This window comes from Heteronotia binoei, chromosome 1 (genome assembly GCF_032191835.1).
Source record: "Heteronotia binoei isolate CCM8104 ecotype False Entrance Well chromosome 1, APGP_CSIRO_Hbin_v1, whole genome shotgun sequence".
NCBI lineage: Eukaryota > Metazoa > Chordata > Lepidosauria > Squamata > Gekkonidae > Heteronotia > Heteronotia binoei.
The window spans coordinates 253,310,924-253,330,362 of NC_083223.1; the positions used below are offsets into that span (position 1 = coordinate 253,310,924).

Here is a 19,439-nt window from a genome sequence, read left to right on the forward strand (position 1 = left end):
TGGCTGCCAGACAATCTTAGGATCTCCTGGCTATTCTACACACAATGCCATAAGATAATTAATTACCACTGAAGTAATTGCACTGAAGAACTATTGCACCCTTCTTAAATCTTCTTAAATCTTCGTTCGCGAAGCCAAGCCGAGAGAGAGAGAGAGAGAGACCACTGAAGTGGGGAAGAACAGGGATTATTCAGTGAGGGCGCCCCACCCTTGATTTCTGCAAAAGGCTCTGTTTTGATTAGAGAGGGGACATGCTTGGTACAGAGCCCCATCAGGTGTGCTGTTCTGAAAGCATCTAATTATGGCCCATTTCTGGAAGTGATATAGTTATACCACCATTGTGTGGTTTTACTGAACTGCTTATGTATTGAACTGTAGTTTTGAGCACCCTGTCTTTATGCTGAGAAGCAAGGTAGGAATCTCTCAATCCAAAACAAATTTTGGGTGACCAGAAGGCCCATCAAGCCCATCATCTCATTTCCTCCAGTGACTAACCAGGTGCCCAAGAGCAGAGCATGAAGGCAGCAAGCCCTCCTATTGCACATCAGCTGTCGCCCCAGGAACTGGTATTCAGGCACCCCGATGTTGTCGCTTACCCTCAAATGGTCCCGTTGCAGTTGATCAGCAGGCAGGGCAGAATTGGCTGTCCCTTGTGGAGGGTGATTAGAAGAAAGCAGTAAAGCTTAAGGAGATGCAACTTGGTAGAGGGGAGGCAAATTGGGAATTTTCAAGAAAGAATGTTCAAGATTGGGTTTTACTTATTCAAAGTCTAGAAATGCATCACATGAAGAATTTTTTTTAAATGTAGGACAGTCAACAGCAGAACTTCATGTGTATCCTGTAGGCATCTCCCGGAGTTAAATCCTTCTGTGCCCATTAAGTTCAGTGAACTCATGATCCCGAATGTATTTAAGTACCTAAAAAGGAGCAGACAGGATTTTCTTTGCTTGCGAGAGCCAGTTTGGTGTAGTGGTTAAGTGTGTGGATTCGATTCTGGGAGAACCGGGTTTGATTCTCCACTCTTCCACTTGCAGCTGCTGGAATGGCCTTGGGTTAGCCATAGCTCTGGCAGAGGTTGTCCTTGAAAGGGCAGCTTTTGTATGAACTCTCTCAGCCCCACCCACCTCACAGGGTGTCTGTTGTGGGGGGAGAAGATACAGGAGATTGTAAGCCGCTCTGATTCAGAGAGAAGGGCAGGGTATAAATCTGCAGTCTTCTTCAGTTTGTTGCTTGTCTTCAGTAGGCTTTCGGTTAGTTGACAGAGAGACAAGAATCAGCATACCCTGAATCTGCTGTCATCTTGACCTGGCCGCTTGTGGTCAGTCAGCCCTTTCCCCTCTTCTCAAAGGACTGAATCACAGACAATTGGCTACAAAAAAATAATCAGCTTCTTGCCCAGCTTTGCTTGAGGATGGAAAAGCAGGGGTTGGGATTTTTTTTTGCAAAAGTCTTGTTGCTGTGAGTAGTAATGCCTTTGAGGAGAAAGCCTCATAACTGCAAAAGCTAAGATCTATGTGCTTTGGCTAGTCTAAGGTACAGTGGGGTGTGTGTGTGTAGTGGCTAGGATCTGGGAGAATGAGATCCAAATCTCCAGTCTGCTATGGAAGCTCACCGGGGACCTTGGGCACTCACTCGCAGCCTAAGCTACCTCACAGGCTTGTTATGAGGGAAAAATGAAAGAAAGGAGAATGATACTGTGTGCCGCTTTGGGGCCCCTGTTGGGACCCAATACAGCAAAATAGCTCTCTTGCTTTCTGTGACTGGGTTTGAACATGTTTGAACAAAATTAAGGCATTTATACTTTTAAATTTCATCACTATACTAAGTAAAGCAATTTTGTATGCTTTGTTATGAACAAAATCAGTTTATGGTTTTAAAAGCACTTAGCTAGGTATAGTTTGGTATAGATTTTCTGTTTTTTCCCTGGGGAAGGGACAGATTCCCCCAGTGACTTAAAAACTTCTGGAAGGTTTACGTTTCTACTTGTTAGTAATCCTCTTCTTCTGTGGATGGTATATTGGGGTCACCATAAGTTATTTCTTGCAGTGCACAGTTTGGGGAATAACTGGTTTAAAAAACTTCCAAGTGCCTTTTTAAAATCACTTTTAGGTGGTTTAGTAATCATTCAGTCCAACAGGCCAAGTTTGAGGATGGTCCTATGTGTCCCTGAAGTAGAATGTTTGTGTCAGGGCTGCTGCTCTTGGGGGGAGGGTGTCACTTGCCTTCATATTCTTCCACACAAACAAACAAAAAATAAAAATAAACCTGGCATGTAAAACTTAGTATATCATTGAGAAAGTTGGTCCAGAATGCATCTCTCAAATAGGGTAATTCTCTGTGTGCAAGGACAGGTTTTGATACGGAGGCAGGAGCATTGAGTCATGGGAGGTTAATTCCTTCTTCTCGGGACTTGGCCTGACATTTCAAGGGTCTTCAAGGAAAAGACTGAAGTCTCCGGGTGGTGATGATGGGGAGAGGGGACACAGAACGAAGGGGGCAGAGTATTTGCTTTATTGATTAACCTCATTGACATCTTCCCATTCTCCCCAAAATGGGATCCAGGTCAGCAACTTAACATCATTATCCTCTCTTTCATTTTATCCCCAGAACAACTCCACAAGGTAGATCAGGCTGAGTGTGTATGACTGGCCCAAGGTCACCCAGTGAGTTCCCATAACAGAGTGGGGATTTGAACCTGGCAGATCTTAGTTGGAAACTCTTAACACCGCAGTGGCTTGGTTTGAGAGCTTTGTATTAGAACTGCTGACTGTGGATCCATCAAGCTTCACCCTTGAGCACCAGGCACTTTTACATACTTCTGCTAACATATCAGGTGGCATTTTTTCCCTGGGGTCATCAGGTGCCTTCTCTGATCCTCATGGGTACTTCTTGGCTCTGCCTCACATCCAGTTCCAACCTTGAGCTAGGAGGCCCTACCTGTTTATCCTCAGGATCCTTTCTGTTGAATCTCTGAGGTCCTTGCCGTCTTACATGTGAGCCTCCTCTCCCCACTTTGCAGTCTGAAATAGTACCACCTAGAACAGGCTTACCACATCCAGTGAAATCTAGGCCTTAAACTAGGGTGTCATGTGTGTCCCCCAAGCAGTAATGTCAGATTCCAAGAATGATATCACAACAATGAAGTGCATGGGGGCAGGACATTCACATTCTTGCTCAACTGTCCCAAATTTATTGAGGTGGCTTTTCCTCCAGTATACATAAGAAGAGCCCTCAGGGCTAGGCAACCTTAGGCAGTCACCTGGGGTGGCAGCTCTTTTGGGGGGGCTGCATTGGGCACTCCCCTTGTGACTGTGTGGCATGAGGATGGGCAGCCAGTGTGGGGAAAGACCACCATTGCTTCGCCCAGTGCCAGTTGCCCAGCCCTGCTGGGGCATGCCAAGTGGGGTTGGGTGCCTCAGACTTGCATGCTGCCGCTGCCCCCAAACAAAGGCGGGGCAGGCTGCTGCCCAAAGGAAGGAGATGGAGCACCCAGCCAGCCGGAGGGAGGCAGCCTCATTGCTGCCGGGCCTGCCGCGCTGCCAGCCATGCCTGCCGCCACTGCCTCCTCCTGCTTGCCATGATGAAGAGCAGTTGCTTCCCTCCTTTTAACAGGAGAGCTTCTTTCAGCTGCAGCTACAGGCCTGCCAAATATAACATTGGCTGCCCAGAAAAGGCAAGGGTTTGAGTTCCCTCCCTTCGTCACACACACAATTTCAGCATTGGCTACCTCAGCTGCTGCTGCTGCTTTCAGACTACTTTCTTCTTTGTGGTTTAGACTGAGGAAACCCCTCAGCTCAGTCAGCCCTTGTACTGTTTGGTGTAGTGGTTAAGTGTGCGGACTCTTTATCTGGGAGAACCAGGTTTGATTCCCCCCTCCTCCACTTGCACCTGCTGGAATGGCCTTGGGTCAGCCATAGCTCTGGCAGAGTTGTCCTTGACAGGACAGCTGCTGTGAGAGTCCTCTCCAGCCCTACCCACCTCACAGGGTGTCTGCTGTGGGGGAGGAAGGTAAAGGAGATTGTGAGCGGCTCTGAGACTCTGAAATTCGGAGTGGAGGGCAGGATATAAATCCAATATCTTCATCATCATCTTCTACTGCATGGCTCCAGCTTCCTGCCTGCCTTGCCTGAATGGCGGGCGTAGTAGGAACAAGGCAGGCTGAAGAGGGAGGCACCTCTTGGGACCGGCTCATCTGGGTGTGCAAACACTAGCCGCCGAAGGTGTGTTTGCTTGGGATTTGCTTTTTGATCCTTTCTCTCCACCAGTTAGTTAAGAATGTGCAATTGTTGTGACCAAGCATGCAGAAACTAGCCAAAGCAAAAGTGTGGGAACTGGGTGGGATTTAAGAAGTGCCTGCATCCAGGAGCAGCTGATTGGGTAGCATCACTGCTGCTCCTGCTGGGGAGCCTCCCTCTTCCACTTTTCCACCTATTAGTAAGCCTCTTCTTCTGTGGAAGGCATATTGGGGTCACCATAAGTTATTTCTTGCCGTTATTTCTGCAGCAGTCTCGGCTGGTGAGTTGGCTGCCCGCCCACCAGAACCCATGTGGGAGAAGGGTCAGCGGTGCCTCCCCTGGCACAGATTCCCTGCCTTTCCAGACCCTGAAGAGCTGCCCGACCAGTGTGTCCTCATGTGGAACTACTCCCAGAGTGCTGGGGCTCCTTGGGACTTTGTCTTTCCTGGGCCAGGGAGGGCTAGGGGGAGGGGAGCACGCGGCCAGCCCAAAAGCCTGTGCTGCTGGCCCTGAGAGCTCTGTTGGATCAGACCAGTGGTCCATCATCCAGTCCAGCATCCTGTTTCACTCAGTAGCCAGCCAGTCACCCTCTGGGTTGGGAAATTCCTAGAGATTTTGGGGGTGGAGCTTGAGGAAGGCAGGGTTTGTGAGCCTTGGGGAGGGCGGGGTTTCACTGTATTGAAGTTAGCTGTGCTTAACAAATGAATAAAATATGACTCGGATTAGGCCGCACAGGAAGGCTTTCTTATCTGTGCTTCTGTAATAGGTAGGGTTCAGCATCATCACACCGAAACAGGACGCAAAACCCCTTGTATTTGGGGTCAGCTGTTACAGATTAGGGATTAAGGGAATAAGCTGTGATCCAAGAGACCTCTGTTTCCTGTTGCAGTTCGTTCCGTGGACTTGGCCATGCCACTGTCTCAGAATCCCGGCTGGGCCAAAATGTTTTTGTACACCCAGGCTGTTGACTGAATTTTTTATCCCCTTTCTTGTTCTCTCTCCCCACCACCACTCTCTCTTCACGCTCTTGCCTTTATGCTGATGCTAGTCGTTGCTGTTTTAGTTCACTGCGTTTTCATTTATACTAATTGTGACATATGTAAAAGTTTAAACTATTATTCATTACTTTCATAATTTCCTGCAGAGATGTAGCTTCATTCTGACTCTGCCAGAGCCCAGTCTCATGTTCCTGGACTGCCATGAGGCTATCACTCTAAGGCAGGGGTGTCAAATTCGTTTTGTTATGAGGGCCAAATCTGACATAAATGAGACCTTGTTGGGCTGAGCCATGTCAGGCCAGGCCATGTATGTTCCTATTTAAGATTAGGTAGCAGAGATAATAACTTTATAAAGGACACAAACACAATTAAAGATTTTTTAAAAACTTAAAAGCATGCTTAAAACATTGGCACTTGTTGGTCTTAAAGGTGCTTTCTTTGTATTTCTTCCTTGGGACTCTGGGAACTGGGCAAATGAAGCTCTGACTCTTTCCTTCCTTCCCCAGGGAGCAGGAGGGGAAGGAGCCTCAGCTAATAATAGGAAGAGAGGCTTGGCTCAGTAGCTCTGCTGTGCAGTTGAGAGAGCCTGGCAAAGCAAGCTCTCCCCCCCCTTCTTCCCCAAGGGAGGAGTCTCAACCAATAGAGAAAATAGAGACTTTACTCCTGCGTGATTGAGCAAGCCTTGCAAAGCAAGCTGTTATGCAGAAGGAAGCAAGATAGAGGGAGAAGGAAGCAGATGACAGCCAGTTGCTCGGGGGCCTGATAGGAACCTTCTGGGGCCTGATTTGGCCCCTGGGCCACATGTTTGACACCCCTTTTCTAAGGACTAGCAACCTTTTTTGTGAGTGAGCTTAGTGTCTGTATGTCTAATTGAGTGACCCTCCAGTTTTCAGTGTTGCGAGGGAGGGGGAGAAAATTCTTTCTTTACATCATTCATAGACCTCTTTCAAACTTTTTAATATTTTTTAATTTATGTCTAACCCGCCTTTCTCATGGGTAAAGCAGTTCACATGGTGTAAAACGATGAAGTCAAACAGTGCAAGAGATCTCATTGGCAACTCACTATGACTAGGATTGAAAAAACTAGAAACAATGCAAAAGAAAGTATTAGGTGTGGTACGTCGATGCTGAAAGTGAGGTTACAAAAGTAGAAAACAGCAGTAAGAGCAGAATTATAATACAGCAAACAAAGAATACATATCACATGCAGTGATGTAGACTGCTGTTTCCCTTTATACAAATGCTTTTCTGAACCATTCCATTATATTATCAATCCCCGTTCAGTCATTCCCCCCCCCCCCCCTTAAAGGCACCACACTCTTCAGCTTTCCCTGTTTGGAAGGTTTTCCTTAAACTCTTAATCACGGGGTGGAAATGAGGATTGTAGTTTTTGTGTTAATATGACTGTAGAATCAGGGGGTGGGTGTCGATTCTCTGTTAATTGTGAAATGGTGATCTTCTCTCTGTATGGGTGGGTGTGAGATCCCCAAAGGCTTCTGCTTTGAATGCCAGAGGCTGACAGAAACACTGCAGTTGGCCTGGCCTTGGGCTTGGGGGCTGCCGCTCCAAAACCACGCATTTCTAACACTGTCTGTTCTCATCTTTTTTAGCACATGGTTATGAGCTTTAGAGTGTCGGAGCTGCAGGTGCTTCTGGGTTTTGCGGGCAGGAACAAGAGCGGACGGAAGCATGAGTTGCTCACCAAGGCCTTGCAGCTGCTGAAGTCCGGCTGCAGTCCAGCCGTTCAGATGAAAATCAAGGAGTTGTACCGGCGACGGTTCCCCCGGAAGATCCTGACCCCCTCTGACTTATCCATGCTCCACCTCCAGACAGGACAGCTGCCCTCGGCCACAGCGCTGACTCAGGGCGCCATGTGCCACTTGCCCTACAATAATGGATCGGTGACTTCCACTGTGCCGGCTGGTATGTTGCCCCCGGTGCCTATGTTGGGACCCAAACACGAGACGGATGTTCCGCACTTGTCGCCCCCCATTCATCCGGTCCACCCTGATGTCAAAATGAGGCGGTTACCCTTCTATGATGTGTATGATGAACTCATCAAACCTACCACGCTAGGTATGTCTGCTAAACTCTTTTCTGAAAATCCATTCTCCCTTCCTTGTTTCCCCCTGCTGTCTGTAGATTGAAGTGTTGATTTGGTGGAGTCAGAAGGAAAGAGTTCTGTACAACTCAGAAGTGTATTAGTCTCAGAAAAACATATTGGCTGGAACTGTTGGGAGGAGCATCGCTTAGTTCATAATCTGGAACCAGAGAGCAGCAGCATTTTTTCAGGATTCAGAGGGGATAGGGAGATATTTCAGGGGAGGAGTTGAGGCCTATAGCAATGCTCAGAGACTCTCTCTTGGAGATTTTTAAGGAATGGACTTGTGAGACCTTGTTCCTTCGGGCTCCTGGGAAAACCTTGCAACTGTCCCAAGCTCCACTTGCCAACACCACCTGTTTCCTTCTTTGTTTTTTTTTTTAATTTACCAAAACAAACAAAATAGTAGCTACTGCCACCAGAGTATCTCCAGCCTGATGGACTTGCACATCCAGCACCCTACCTGCATTGCCATTTAGAGTCTCCACCTACTTGCGACATCTCTTCCTTCACTCCTGTGAGCAAGTACAGGGACAATTAATTGCGCTTTTGCAATTTTGAGCTGCCATGCTCAAAGGATGGCACATTTACCAGCTGCCACTTCCTATTACCACATTTCAGATAGCAAGATTGCATGGGCGTGGTGTGTTTACAGATCTCCAGCAGAGCATTCAGCTTATAAGAAAGTTTAATAAACAAAAATTAAAAAAGCAATATGTGGTCTGTTGCAAGCATCAGGCTTGAACAGACCATGCTTAACAGTGTTCAGTCAGGGCAAGCTAGTATTTCTTGAAGTCTCAGTAGTTTAAAGTTCAGTATTAACTTAATTCTCAAAGTTGGGTTTTCTCCCTGTTGCTTCATAGGCAAAGTGGTAAAGACATAGGTAAAGACGTAGTTCAGCATGGCTTGTGCCTCCTTGGTCAGGAGCCGTAAGATCAGAGAGAGTTTCCTTGTCATGTCTGGAAGATTTATAATCTGCCTGTGGAGAGTCTGTGTGGAGGTTTCCATATTGAGAGAAACAGCTTTACTTTCTAGCCATTTGGCCATCTTTTCCCTGAGGTGTGACATTCTAGCAAGGTGTGAGATGGCAAACACTTTATTGGTGCACCATTAGCATAACTAAGAGATTGAGAGCTTTGTGTTTGAATCATTCCGTGTTCTGTGCCAGCTACAGATTTGCAGAGGGGTTTATGTGACATGGATACAATCAGGGTGAATTAGAGGGTGGAGGGCACTTCTCCATGGAGGGTTTTTTGCATGCCTCTCAGACATAACTTCAGGGAAGCTCAAAAAGGCACTATTAAAAAGACTTTTTACGGTAAATAGTCTGTAAATGGTCAATATTATAAAAGCAAAGAAATGAAATAAATTACAGTAGTTTGTCTGAGTGGGTGCAGATTGTTTAATTCAGGAAGATAATTTCAAGAAAAGAACAATTTCAAGAAAAGAACAAAATGTGTGCCTGTGACAAATGTCTCCAAACCAGAAATGCCCTCCACCCTCAGAACTGAACCAATGGGATGAAATTAAATCAAAAGAGTTTCTGGCTCAATGTTAGGAAGAACTTCCTGACATTTAGAACAGGTCTATAATGGAACAGGCTTCTGGAGTTGGTGGGCTCCCATAAGAACATAAGAGGAGTCATGTTGGATCAGGCCAATGGCTCATCCAGTTTAACACTCTATGTCACAGTGGCCAAGAAAACCAAGTGCCATCAGGAGGTCCACCAGTGGGACAGGACACTAGAAGCCCTCCCACAGTGCCCCCCAAGCACTAAGAATACAGAGCATCACTGCCCCAGACAGTTCCAACCATAAGCTGTGGCTAATAGCCACTGATAGACCTCTGCTCCATATGCTTATCCAATCCCCTCTTGAAGCTGTCTGTGCTTGCAGCCACCACCACCTCTTGTGGCAGTGAACTCTCCTTCCTTGGAAGGTTTTAAATGGAGGCTAGATGGCCCTCTGGCAGCAATGCTGATCCTGTGAACTTAGGCAGATCATGAGAGGGAGGGCAGGAATGATTGCATCAGTGTTCTTGTGGCCCTTTCTTACACACCCAGGGAAAATTCTGATTGACACTTTGGGGTCAGTCAGCAGTTTTTTCTCCAGACCAGTTTGGCAAGGGGTCCTGGAGGTTTTGCCATCTTCTGGGCATAGAGCAGGGGTCACTGGGGATGTATGTGTGTGGCGGGGAGGTATTTGTGAAGTTCTGCATGGTGCAGGAGGTTGGGCTAGATGACACTGGAGGTCCCTTCCAACTCTGTGATTCTATGAAATGGGAAACAGTGATATGAAGTGGGTTTTTTGATTTGGAGGCAGACCTTGGTTAGCCCTAACCATGGTTTATTCCCTAGGGTGTCACAGCAAATCATGCAAACTGGGCAGGCAGAGGATGGAACCAATGCATCTGTGTTATATTGAAGCCGGCGAGGGGGGCGGTATATTGAAGCTAGCAGTGTGTTTCTAATAGCTGTACAAGGTCTGTGGGTATTATTTTTTTAGAATATCTATAATCCACCTCTTTGGAGACCTTCTTGGATAAAGCAAGATAAAATCATCAAAAAATTTAAAATCATTAACATCAGCAAACCATAAAACATCCAGCCAATAAACCCCAGAGCATGAAACATGTATAGTGCAGTCCTAAGCAGTGTTACACCCTCCTAAGTCTTTTTAGAAGCCAGTTTTAGGTCTTAGAGCCAGTTTGGTGTAGTGGTTAAGTGTGCGGGCTCTTATCTGGGAGAACCGGGTTTGATTCCCCACTCCTCCATTTGCAGCTGCTGGAATGGCCTTGGGTTAGCCATAGCTCTGGCAGAGGTTGTCCTTGAAAGGGCAGCTGCTGTGAGAGCCCCACCCATCTCACAGGATGTCTATTGTAGGGAAGGAAGATAAAGGAAATTGTGAACCGCTCTGAGATTCGGAGTGGAGGGCGGAATATAAATACCATGTTGTTGTCGTCTTTTTATGATTTCACTGCCAGCAGCCCAAGTTATCCTCATAAAACTGTTGTCAAACTAGAAGCAGAGTGTAAAAACAGTTTTAAAAGACCAACCCCTTTAGTTAAAAGTCTGGTTTTAAAAATGGTTTGGTAAATGGTAAAAAAATAAGAGTAGGGTAGATGCCAGCCAAAACTCAGGAGGGAGAATGTCCCACAGGTGAGGTGCCGCCCCTGAAAAAGGTCTGCCTGCTCAGGCCTACTCTAGTGTCCTATGTGTGGGTGGCGGCAGGGAGAGGGACAGAGAGAGAAGGGCTTGTAAAGAGAATCTTGACTGATGGGGTGGTGCAGAACTAGTGAATCAGCCAGAGTGGGTTGTGAGGAATACTTGCATATGAGCTGAAATGAGCTGGGCATTGCCTCCTCCAAAATTTATTTACCTATTGAATTAAATTGTTCCCACCTTTTGGAAAAGAACCTTCAAGGCAGCTCACAGCCTACAATAATTTTATTTTTTATTTTTTAACAACAACAGACTTATCAGTCACCAAAGAAGCCAGAAGAACACACGTGTATAACTAAATGAGCAGCAGAATTATTTCAGATAACGTGCAGTTATTCCTTGCAACCATCTCTCTGAACCCTGATAATTCTACAAGGGCAGCTATGTTTGGTTTTTAAAGTGCCACTTTGCTGCTGTGTCTTGGGCCTTGCAGTCTTCAGATTGTTGGGTCTTGCATTCCTCAGATTCTTGGGTATAGGGAAAGAAAAACCTGTCTCCATGTTGCCATGAAAAAAAAAATCTGAATGCAACAGCAGGAAAAAATCTGAATGCAACAGCAGGAAATCAAGTCCAAATGTCCTAAAGTGCACAGTCCTCTACTTTAAGCTGTTTTGTGTTTTGCACTCAGACATTCTTTGTGTGAATCCATGTACATTTGTATAATAGATTCTGCCTTTTTTTTTTTTTGCTCTGTTTACCATGACTCATTCTGGTCTTGCTGGTTTTGAGGACGGACAAACAACTGGGCCAGGAATATGCCCCTCCCAGACAATAGGAACGCTTACTCAGCCACCCTCATCTAAGCCAACGCTCACCCTCATGCCTCCCAACCAGGGTTACTAACAGGCTAGGGGGGAAATATCCTTGCCCTTTAAAAAAGCTTAATGTGGGGAAATTGGCAGCTGAAGCTTTTTTTATGACCTGAAAGAAATAACATGGTAAGACATCATATTAAGCCTCTCTTAAAGGGACAGGCACAGAGCGGTAAAGCTACAGTACTGCAGTCCGAGCTCTCTGCTCATAACCTGAGTTCGATCCCGGTAGAAGCTGGGTTCAGGTAGCTGGCTCAAGGTTGACTCAGCCTTCCATCCTTCCGAGGTTGGTAAAATGAGCACCCAGCTTTCTGGGGGGAAAGTGTAGATGACTGGGGAAGGCAATGGCAAACCACCACATAAAAAGTCTGCCGTGAAAACGTCATGATCTGACGTCACCCCAGAGTTGGAAATGACTGGTGCTTGCACAGGGAACCTTTGCCTTTAAAGGGACAGGGCTTCTTTTTTCCTGGAGGCAATTGGCAACCCTATTCTAGACATATGATATTGTTTTCATTGTATGGCTTGTTATTTTAATGGCCCCTTTGTAGGCTGCCTTGGATGTCGTTCTTGGACAAATAAAGCATAGGAATCTTTTAAATCATTAAATCGTTTCCACAGTCACAAGGACTAGAAAGGGTTTTTTTTTTTATTTAAAAAATGAAGGAATGTATATGGGGGAGCATTTAGTTTGCAACTAAATCTCCATTAAGTGGTCTTGGGTCTGCACTCTTGGTTAAGAGGATAAAAGGCACCACGCAGGATCAGAACAAGGTCCTTGGATTTTTGAAAGACTCTCAGGTACCAGGAGACCCACAGTCCATCAGTGGATCACAGTTTACCTTCTGCCCAGTTTGGATAGTTAAGAGCCTCTCTGCTCACTGTGGCAGAATCACAGTTTACATCTGACCATTTGCAGAACTGCAGGTTGTGATTCACATATTCATAGCCTGTCCATGTGGTGCAGCTCTCCCTGAGCACGTGAGCAAGGCCAGTCCCAGACTTTGGGAGGCCCTGGGCAGAGATCCTAGGGCCTCCTCCAATCTCTGCTCACAGGTCCTGCTCATACCCTCATTCCTGTGCACCTGTCCTCGTGCCTCCCGCCCGCTTGCGAAGCCTCCCACCATCTACGCTCACAGCCATCTGTACTTCCTGCAACCCTTTCCGTGGTGGCCACTGGGAGCATGGATGGTAGAGCCCTGGGAAGTGAGTGGGAAGGGGGGGGGGGGGTCAGCAGCTATAGGTCCTCCTAGAAGTCCTGGCAGCTGGCCCACCTCAGTAGATGTTGATATGGCCTTGACCATGACCCCTCTGCATTTTGGAAGGACAGCGGTCATGAACACACTAGCCTGGCCCCCTCACAATCTCTGACTCATCAGCACAGAGTCAGTGCCTGAAGAAAGCATGCATGCCTGCTAGGCCAGACAGCTCACGCTGCAACATCCACTACAGCACTGCCGTAAAGCTTCCCCAGGATAAGCAAACGAGCAGGCTGCCATTTCACAAGTTCCACTCAGTAATGCTGCAGCCAAGCTGTCTGGCTCACCCAGCTGACCCGGGCCAACTCTTCTTCCAGGAGAGGGAATGGGGCATTTTCTGGGCCATTTTAGCCTCCCCATTCCACCCCTGGAGGCAGAAGATGCCCCCCCTGCCAGTATTCACAGATTTTGCCATTTACAGAGATCCCAAGAACTCCTGCACATGGAGAGACCTGCTGCGTGTTGCACCCTGTGTATAGTCAGGAACAGTCTGGATTCTGCAGTTGCACAAAGCACGTTGAATACAGAATTCAGCGTCCTGAGACATTCTTCAAAAAGCTTGCTTCAGGGCTTTCTGGCTGCTCTGATAGACATGAAAGCACTTTTTACGTGCCGGAATGTTAGAAAGCAGAGAGGCGGGACTGAGCAAAATTTGCAAAGGAAAGTGGGCCCCATTAACTAATAAAACCAGAACTTTTTTGGGTTTTTTTGCAAAATAAGGAATTATTTTGCAGTTACATCATTTATACAAGGGCACAAAATCCACTGTTTGTACTTGCTAGTTTTCTTTTCTGTTCTTTAAACAACAGCTTGAAAACACAGACTTTCAGAAAGCGAAGCTCTTCTCTGGCGTGTAGATGATTTCCCCATGGAATTTCTGTTGAATTAAATGGAGATGATTTGAAAGATCATTCTTTGCTTGAGAATTCAGAGAGCTGCTGCTGAGCATGTTTATTTGATAGTTTATTCATTTAGCACATTTTTATCCTGACGTTCCTCTAAAGAATTTGGTGCGGTGCACATAATTCTTTCCTCCTCCATTTTTATCCACACAACGACCCTGTGAGAGGTGAGGCTCAGGCTTTTTTTTGTAGCAGGAGCTCATTTGCATATTAGGCTGCACCTCCTTGATGTAGCCAATCCTCCTGGAGCTTACAGTAGGCCCTGTACTAAGAGCCCTGTAAGCTCTTGGAGGGATATGCTACATCAGGGGTGTGTGGCCTAATATGCAAAGGAGTTCCTGCTACAAAAAATGCCCTGGTGAGGCTGAAAGAGAGCAGCTGGCCCAGAGTCACCCAGCAGGCATCCATGGCGGAATGAAGAGTTGAATCCATGTCTCCCAGAACCTTGTCTGACGCTCTAGCTCAGGGGTCCCTGAACCTTTGTGAGTCTGCAGGTACTTTTGCAGTTCTGACACAGTAGGTGGGCAGCCCATCCACAAAATGGCTGCTGTAGGAGGCAGAGCCAGCCACAAAAAGGCTGCTGCGGCTTACCTGCAGTCACACACAGTGAAGATGCTTGTGCTGTGGTGGCATCTGCCGCCAAAGCAGCGGTCTTAAAAATCTGCATGGTTGATCAAAATCTCTAGTGGCCAATCAGAGGCCTTGCTGCTGAGCAAAAGCCCCACCTGACCGCTTTCTAAAGACAGTTGGAAGATACCAGAAAGGGCCGTAGTGCCCATGCGCCTCATGGTGGGGGCTGCTGTTCTAGCCACTACAGCACACTGGCTCTCACAATGTTCTGTGTAGATACAGAGGGTTCTAGGGCAGTGGTCCCCAACCTTTTTGGCACAAGGGACCGGTTTTGTGGAAGACAATTTTTCCACAGACCGAAGGGGAGGGAGGGGCAATTTATTTTGGTGTGGTGGTGAAGTGTGCAGACTCTTATCTGGGAGAACTGGATTTGATTCCCCACTCCTCCATTTGCGGCTGCTGGAATGATCTTGGGTCAGCCATAGCTCTTGCAGAGCTGTCCTTGAAAGGGCAGCTGCTGTGAGAGCTCTCTTAGCTCCACCTACCTCACAGTCTCTTGTGGGGGAGGAAGATAAAGGAAATTGTGAGCCACTCTGAGATTCGGAGTTGAGGGTAGGATATAAATCCAATGTCGTCGTCTTATTATTATTACATTGTAATATATAATGAAATAATTATACAACTCATGGCCTGGTTGCTAACAGGCCATGGACCAGCAGCGGTCCACGGCCCAGAGGTTGAGGACCCCTGTTCTAGGGTGTTCAGCAGAACGCCTGACTTGGCCCTGAAGGCACCCAGCAAGGTCTGACAGTCTTTTTTTTTAACCTTCTCTTTTGCAGCTTCCGTGAACAGCCAGAGATTTGAGGAGGGCCAGTACTCTTTTGTCCTGACACCGCAGCAGGTGCAGCAGATCCTCACCTCTCGGTAAACAGAATATTGCTTTAATTTAAGAGTTTGTTTAAAAAAGAAACAACCCTCAAAACTACTTTGCAATGATGAGATGAAAAGAGCATGGGAAAGGCGAGTGACACCAGGCTAGGCAGCTGTCCCTACACACCAAAACTTTAGGTAGGGTTTTCTCAGATAGGGTGGTGTGGCAGATGGAAGGGGTAGGGTTTTTTTATTCCTTTGCTTCGCAGTCTCTGACTTCTGCCTGCTCTGTGTTGAGCTTCTTTCTGCTAGCTACATACAGATGTTCGTGCCTAGGCTTTGGACGCTGTGCAATGCAAGTAGAACGTTACAGCAGTGGGGTTTTTCTCACTCTCTGCTGCAGTCACCTATGCCTCCTGAAAGCGTCTCTGTGGGTCAGTGGACTCCCCACTCTCCTCCAGGAGCATGATAGGGATTGAAGGTGGGGGTGGCAGCAAGAGTGGGGAATTGGAGAAAATTGCCTTCCTCCTCCTCCTTCCATGAGTGGAAGCGCCCAGGGCTTTTTTTTGTAGCAGGAACTCCTTTGCCTAGTAGGCCACACATGCCTAATGTAGCCAATCCTCCAAGATCTTACAGTAGATTCTGGAATGAGAGCCCTGTAAGCTTTTTAGAGACTGGCTACATCAGGGGTGTGTGGCCTAATATGCAAAGGAGTTCCTGCTGCAGAAAAAGGCCCTGGAAGTGCCCTTCTGGGGGGATGGGATTAAAGCGTAGGTCTCATGCAAGCTTGATCTCCCCCATCCCATCAGCTTGCCAGCTTACCCAAGCATAAATGGTTTTCGGATTGAGTTTCCTTTTATTACACAATACTGTAGACCAGGGGTCCTCAAACTTTTTAAATAGGGGGCCAGTTCACTGTCCCTCAGACTGTTGGAGGACCGGACTGCCGTTACTGTACAAGGCCGCGGGCCGTCAGTTCTCCGTCTTCTCCATCTCTCTCCCTTCCCCACACCACACACCCTGGCCTGGGAACTCACCTCACCTCAGTATCACCTCACACTCTGTCTCCGCCGCCTCAGCCCAGTGCCGGAAGTGTGCGTTGCTAACGCAAGTTTAGGTCGAACGTCACTTCCGGTCTGATTTTGCCATAACCCGGCGGGCCGCATAAACATCCTCAGCGGGCCGCATCTGGCCCACGGGCCGTAGGTTGAGGACCCCTGCTGTAGACCCTTCAGATCCAGAACAAGATTTTCAGGTAGTTTGGCTGGACCAGTCCATGTTAAAACATCTTCTTTTTTCCCTTCTGATAGAGAGATCTTACCTGGTACCAAATGTGATTACACCATACAGGTTCAGTTAAGGTAAGCAGAGCCTTTTCAGTCTTTTTCTTTCTTTTTTTTTTAAATCATGCATTGGAGAGGAGGGGATAATTTCTGCTTTGTTTATTGTGTATACAAATTAAATGGTTATAAATTATTGTGTATTATAAATTAATTACCCAATTAATTTATTATGGCAGAAGCCTTCACGAGCCAGAGCTCACTTCAGCAGGATTGCAATGTATTATATTGCAGTTGGCAGACAGATTTGTATCTAAAGATGCAGAGGGTAAGAAGCACCATTCTAAAGAGAGGTCAGAAGAGTCTGTTTTCTCAGGACATAAAGTGTAGGGCACAAACAAAAACAAAAACCCGCAATAAAACAATAAAGGAGCCACTCAGTGTTTTTATGGCGGATGTCCCATCATTGATGTATTAGCAAAGCAGGAAGAATAATGCAAATAACCCTGTAAAGAGGGACAGTAACTTTTTTAGCATCTCAGGTCTCTGGTGTCTCCGATCTGCCAATTAATTCCAATTCTGCAGTTTTTGCTGGTTTTTTTCCTTTGAATGTCTTCAGCCGAAGGACTGCAAACTTGACATCTACCGCTGAATGTCTGCAATAATTTTCAAAGGGTATTGGAAGTTTTTCCTTAGAATGCATTCTTTGCATACCTTTTCATTTACGTATTCCTTAACAACAAGCCTGAATTCTCCTTAGAAGTGAAAAATGGCTAAGCTGAGCCTACTTGGGGATCTTGACTGGTGGTGGCATAAAATGTTTTAGATAAGTAAATAAAATTGTACTCTGGTCACATCCTGAGAAGGCAAAACTCACTGGAAAAGACAGTGTTAGGAAAAGCTGAAGGGAGTTGGAAAAGAGGAAGGCGCAACACGAGAGAGATTCTCAGTGACTGAAGTCCTTGACTTCCTTTTGCAAGACATTGGCAGGGCTCACAATAACAGCACAATTTAGAGGTCGTTAATTCATAGGATCATCATAATCAGAAGCTGTTTAACAGCACATAACTTTACATGACATATACATTAGTGGTGGAGCATTTGCTTGGCACGCAGAAGGTCACAGGTTCAATCCCCAGCATCTCCTGTTATAAAAAGATCAGGGCAGTAGGTGATGTGAAAGTCATCTTGAGGAGCCGCTACCATTCTGAGCAGACAGTGTTGACTTTGATGGACCAATGAATCATCTGGTTCAGTATATGGCAACTTTATGCATTTGCACACTATAGTTTGGTGTAGTGGTTTAGTGTGTGGACTCTTATCTGGGAAAACCAGGTTTGATTCCCCACTCCTCCATTTACAGCTGCTGGAATGGCCTTGGGTTAGCCACAGCTATCGCAGGAGTTGTCCTTGAAAGGGCAGCTGCTGTGAGAGCCCTCTCAGCCCCACCCACCTCACAGGGTGTCTGTTGTGGGGGGAGAAGATAGAGGAGATTGTAAGCTGCTCTGAGTCTCTGGTTCAGAGAGAAGGGCGGGGTATTAATCTGCAGTCGTCGTCTTCTTCTAATAGAACATCAGGATTGATGCACTCTCCTCTGCAGGAAAGGTTTGGGTACAGTTTTGTGTGCCTTTTCTTTTCTTTTTTCACTTTTCTGCTGGTCTTTCCCTTGTGCCTTCCCAGGTTTTGTTTGTGTGAGACTAGCTGCCCACAAGAGGACTACTTCCCTCCTAATTTATTTGTGAAGGTCAATGGAAAACTTTGCCCCCTTCCAGTGAGTATATAACTCTCCCTCCCACCAGTCTCTTGAATGGCCTTCTTTTTTTATCTTTCAGTAGTCTGTTGTGGGACAGTCCATGTTCCACGATTGAAGTCTTTCTCAGTTCTGAGTATGCTCAGTAAGTTTTTGGTTTTTATTTGCTTTTTCCAGGAGGTGTTCAGACCAAGGGCAGGCTATAAATAAATAACAGGGAAAGGGGCATTTAAAATAACCATCAGGAGGGATGGTGGCTCAGTGGTAGAGCATCTGCTTGGTAAGCAGAAAGTCCCAGGTTCAATCCCCGGCATCTTCAACTAAAAAGGGTCCAGGCAAATAGGTGTGAAAAACCTCAGCTTGAGACCCTGAAGAGCAGTTGCCAGTCTGAGTAGACAGTACTGACTTGGATGGACTGAGGGTCTGATTCAGTAGAAGGCAGCTTCATATATATATGTTCATAAATATATTTTTAAAACCCTTAACATAATTATTTATTTCAAATATTTGCTTGTCTGTTCTTTCAAAACTATTTCCATCCAAAGCTGGTAATGCAGTTTTAAAGCAACAATACTGTCTTCAGAAACTTTTAGGAGGCCATTTTTTGTGCCAGGGCTTTTAATGGGATCAAATTTGTGGGTATCTTTTGGGAGGGGGGGGGGAGTCATTTGGGGTTTTGTTCAGTTTTGAATGGTGATTTATTGCACTCATTGAAGCTCATTTTCAAAGGCCAGCCCCATGTGAAGCTCACCGCAGTAGTCAAATTATGAAAGGACAGAGCTCCTGCACTCTTCAGTTTTCATGATATACTCTTTAGCGGATATGATTGATGTTCTCTTCTGCCTTCACAGGGTTATCTTCCTCCCACAAAAAATGGTGCAGAGCCCAAGCGACCGAGCCGACCCATCAACATCACCCCTCTGGTGCGGCTTTCTGCAACAGTGCCCAATAGCATTGTAGTGAACTGGTCCTCTGAGTTTGGCCGGGTAAGAGCAGCAGGGTGTGGCAAGCATTGTGGTTGTAATCATTTTTCTCTCTTGCTGTTTGAGCAAGATTAGCTTGTCTTTTTTTCCTGTCTTAAGAAGGATGGTGTAAGTGTATATGCATATGGTGTATATGTGCTCAGTGAACACCCACTGAGACCTTTTCCATATGCTCAGCTATTGATTTTCTTAGCAGTAGATCTACAGCATTGGAATTGGTTTGAACTTGGTTCTTCAGCATGTCTCCCCCTCCCTGTACATTTTCACAGTTGAGGAGTCAGTTTATTTTCTTCCATATGTGCCTTAAATAATCAGGATTTTCAAGGGAGGGTGCTGTCATCCTCAGTGTTATTGTTGGTGGTATCACAGCGCCCCCCCTCTTTTATTTTTCTACAAAACTGCCCCAGAATATTGATATATTGATATTTTGTTGTAATGATAGTTTAAGCCCGGTTTTAA

At 46.3% G+C, this 19,439-nt stretch overlaps 1 protein-coding gene across 3 annotated transcripts in view; it reads left to right on the forward strand.

The window, feature by feature from the left end:
* Window positions 1-19,439, forward strand: part of PIAS3 (protein inhibitor of activated STAT 3) — a 63,318-nt gene that overhangs the window by 18,052 nt on the left and 25,827 nt on the right. For all 3 annotated transcript variants that reach the window (XM_060253029.1, XM_060253046.1, XM_060253038.1), the window contains 5 exons: window positions 6,844-7,309; window positions 14,937-15,021; window positions 16,278-16,328; window positions 17,928-18,018; window positions 18,849-18,983. In XM_060253029.1, coding sequence (XP_060109012.1) covers window positions 6,844-7,309; window positions 14,937-15,021; window positions 16,278-16,328; window positions 17,928-18,018; window positions 18,849-18,983 — 828 coding nt within the window. The remainder of the gene's footprint in view (window positions 1-6,843; window positions 7,310-14,936; window positions 15,022-16,277; window positions 16,329-17,927; window positions 18,019-18,848; window positions 18,984-19,439) is intronic.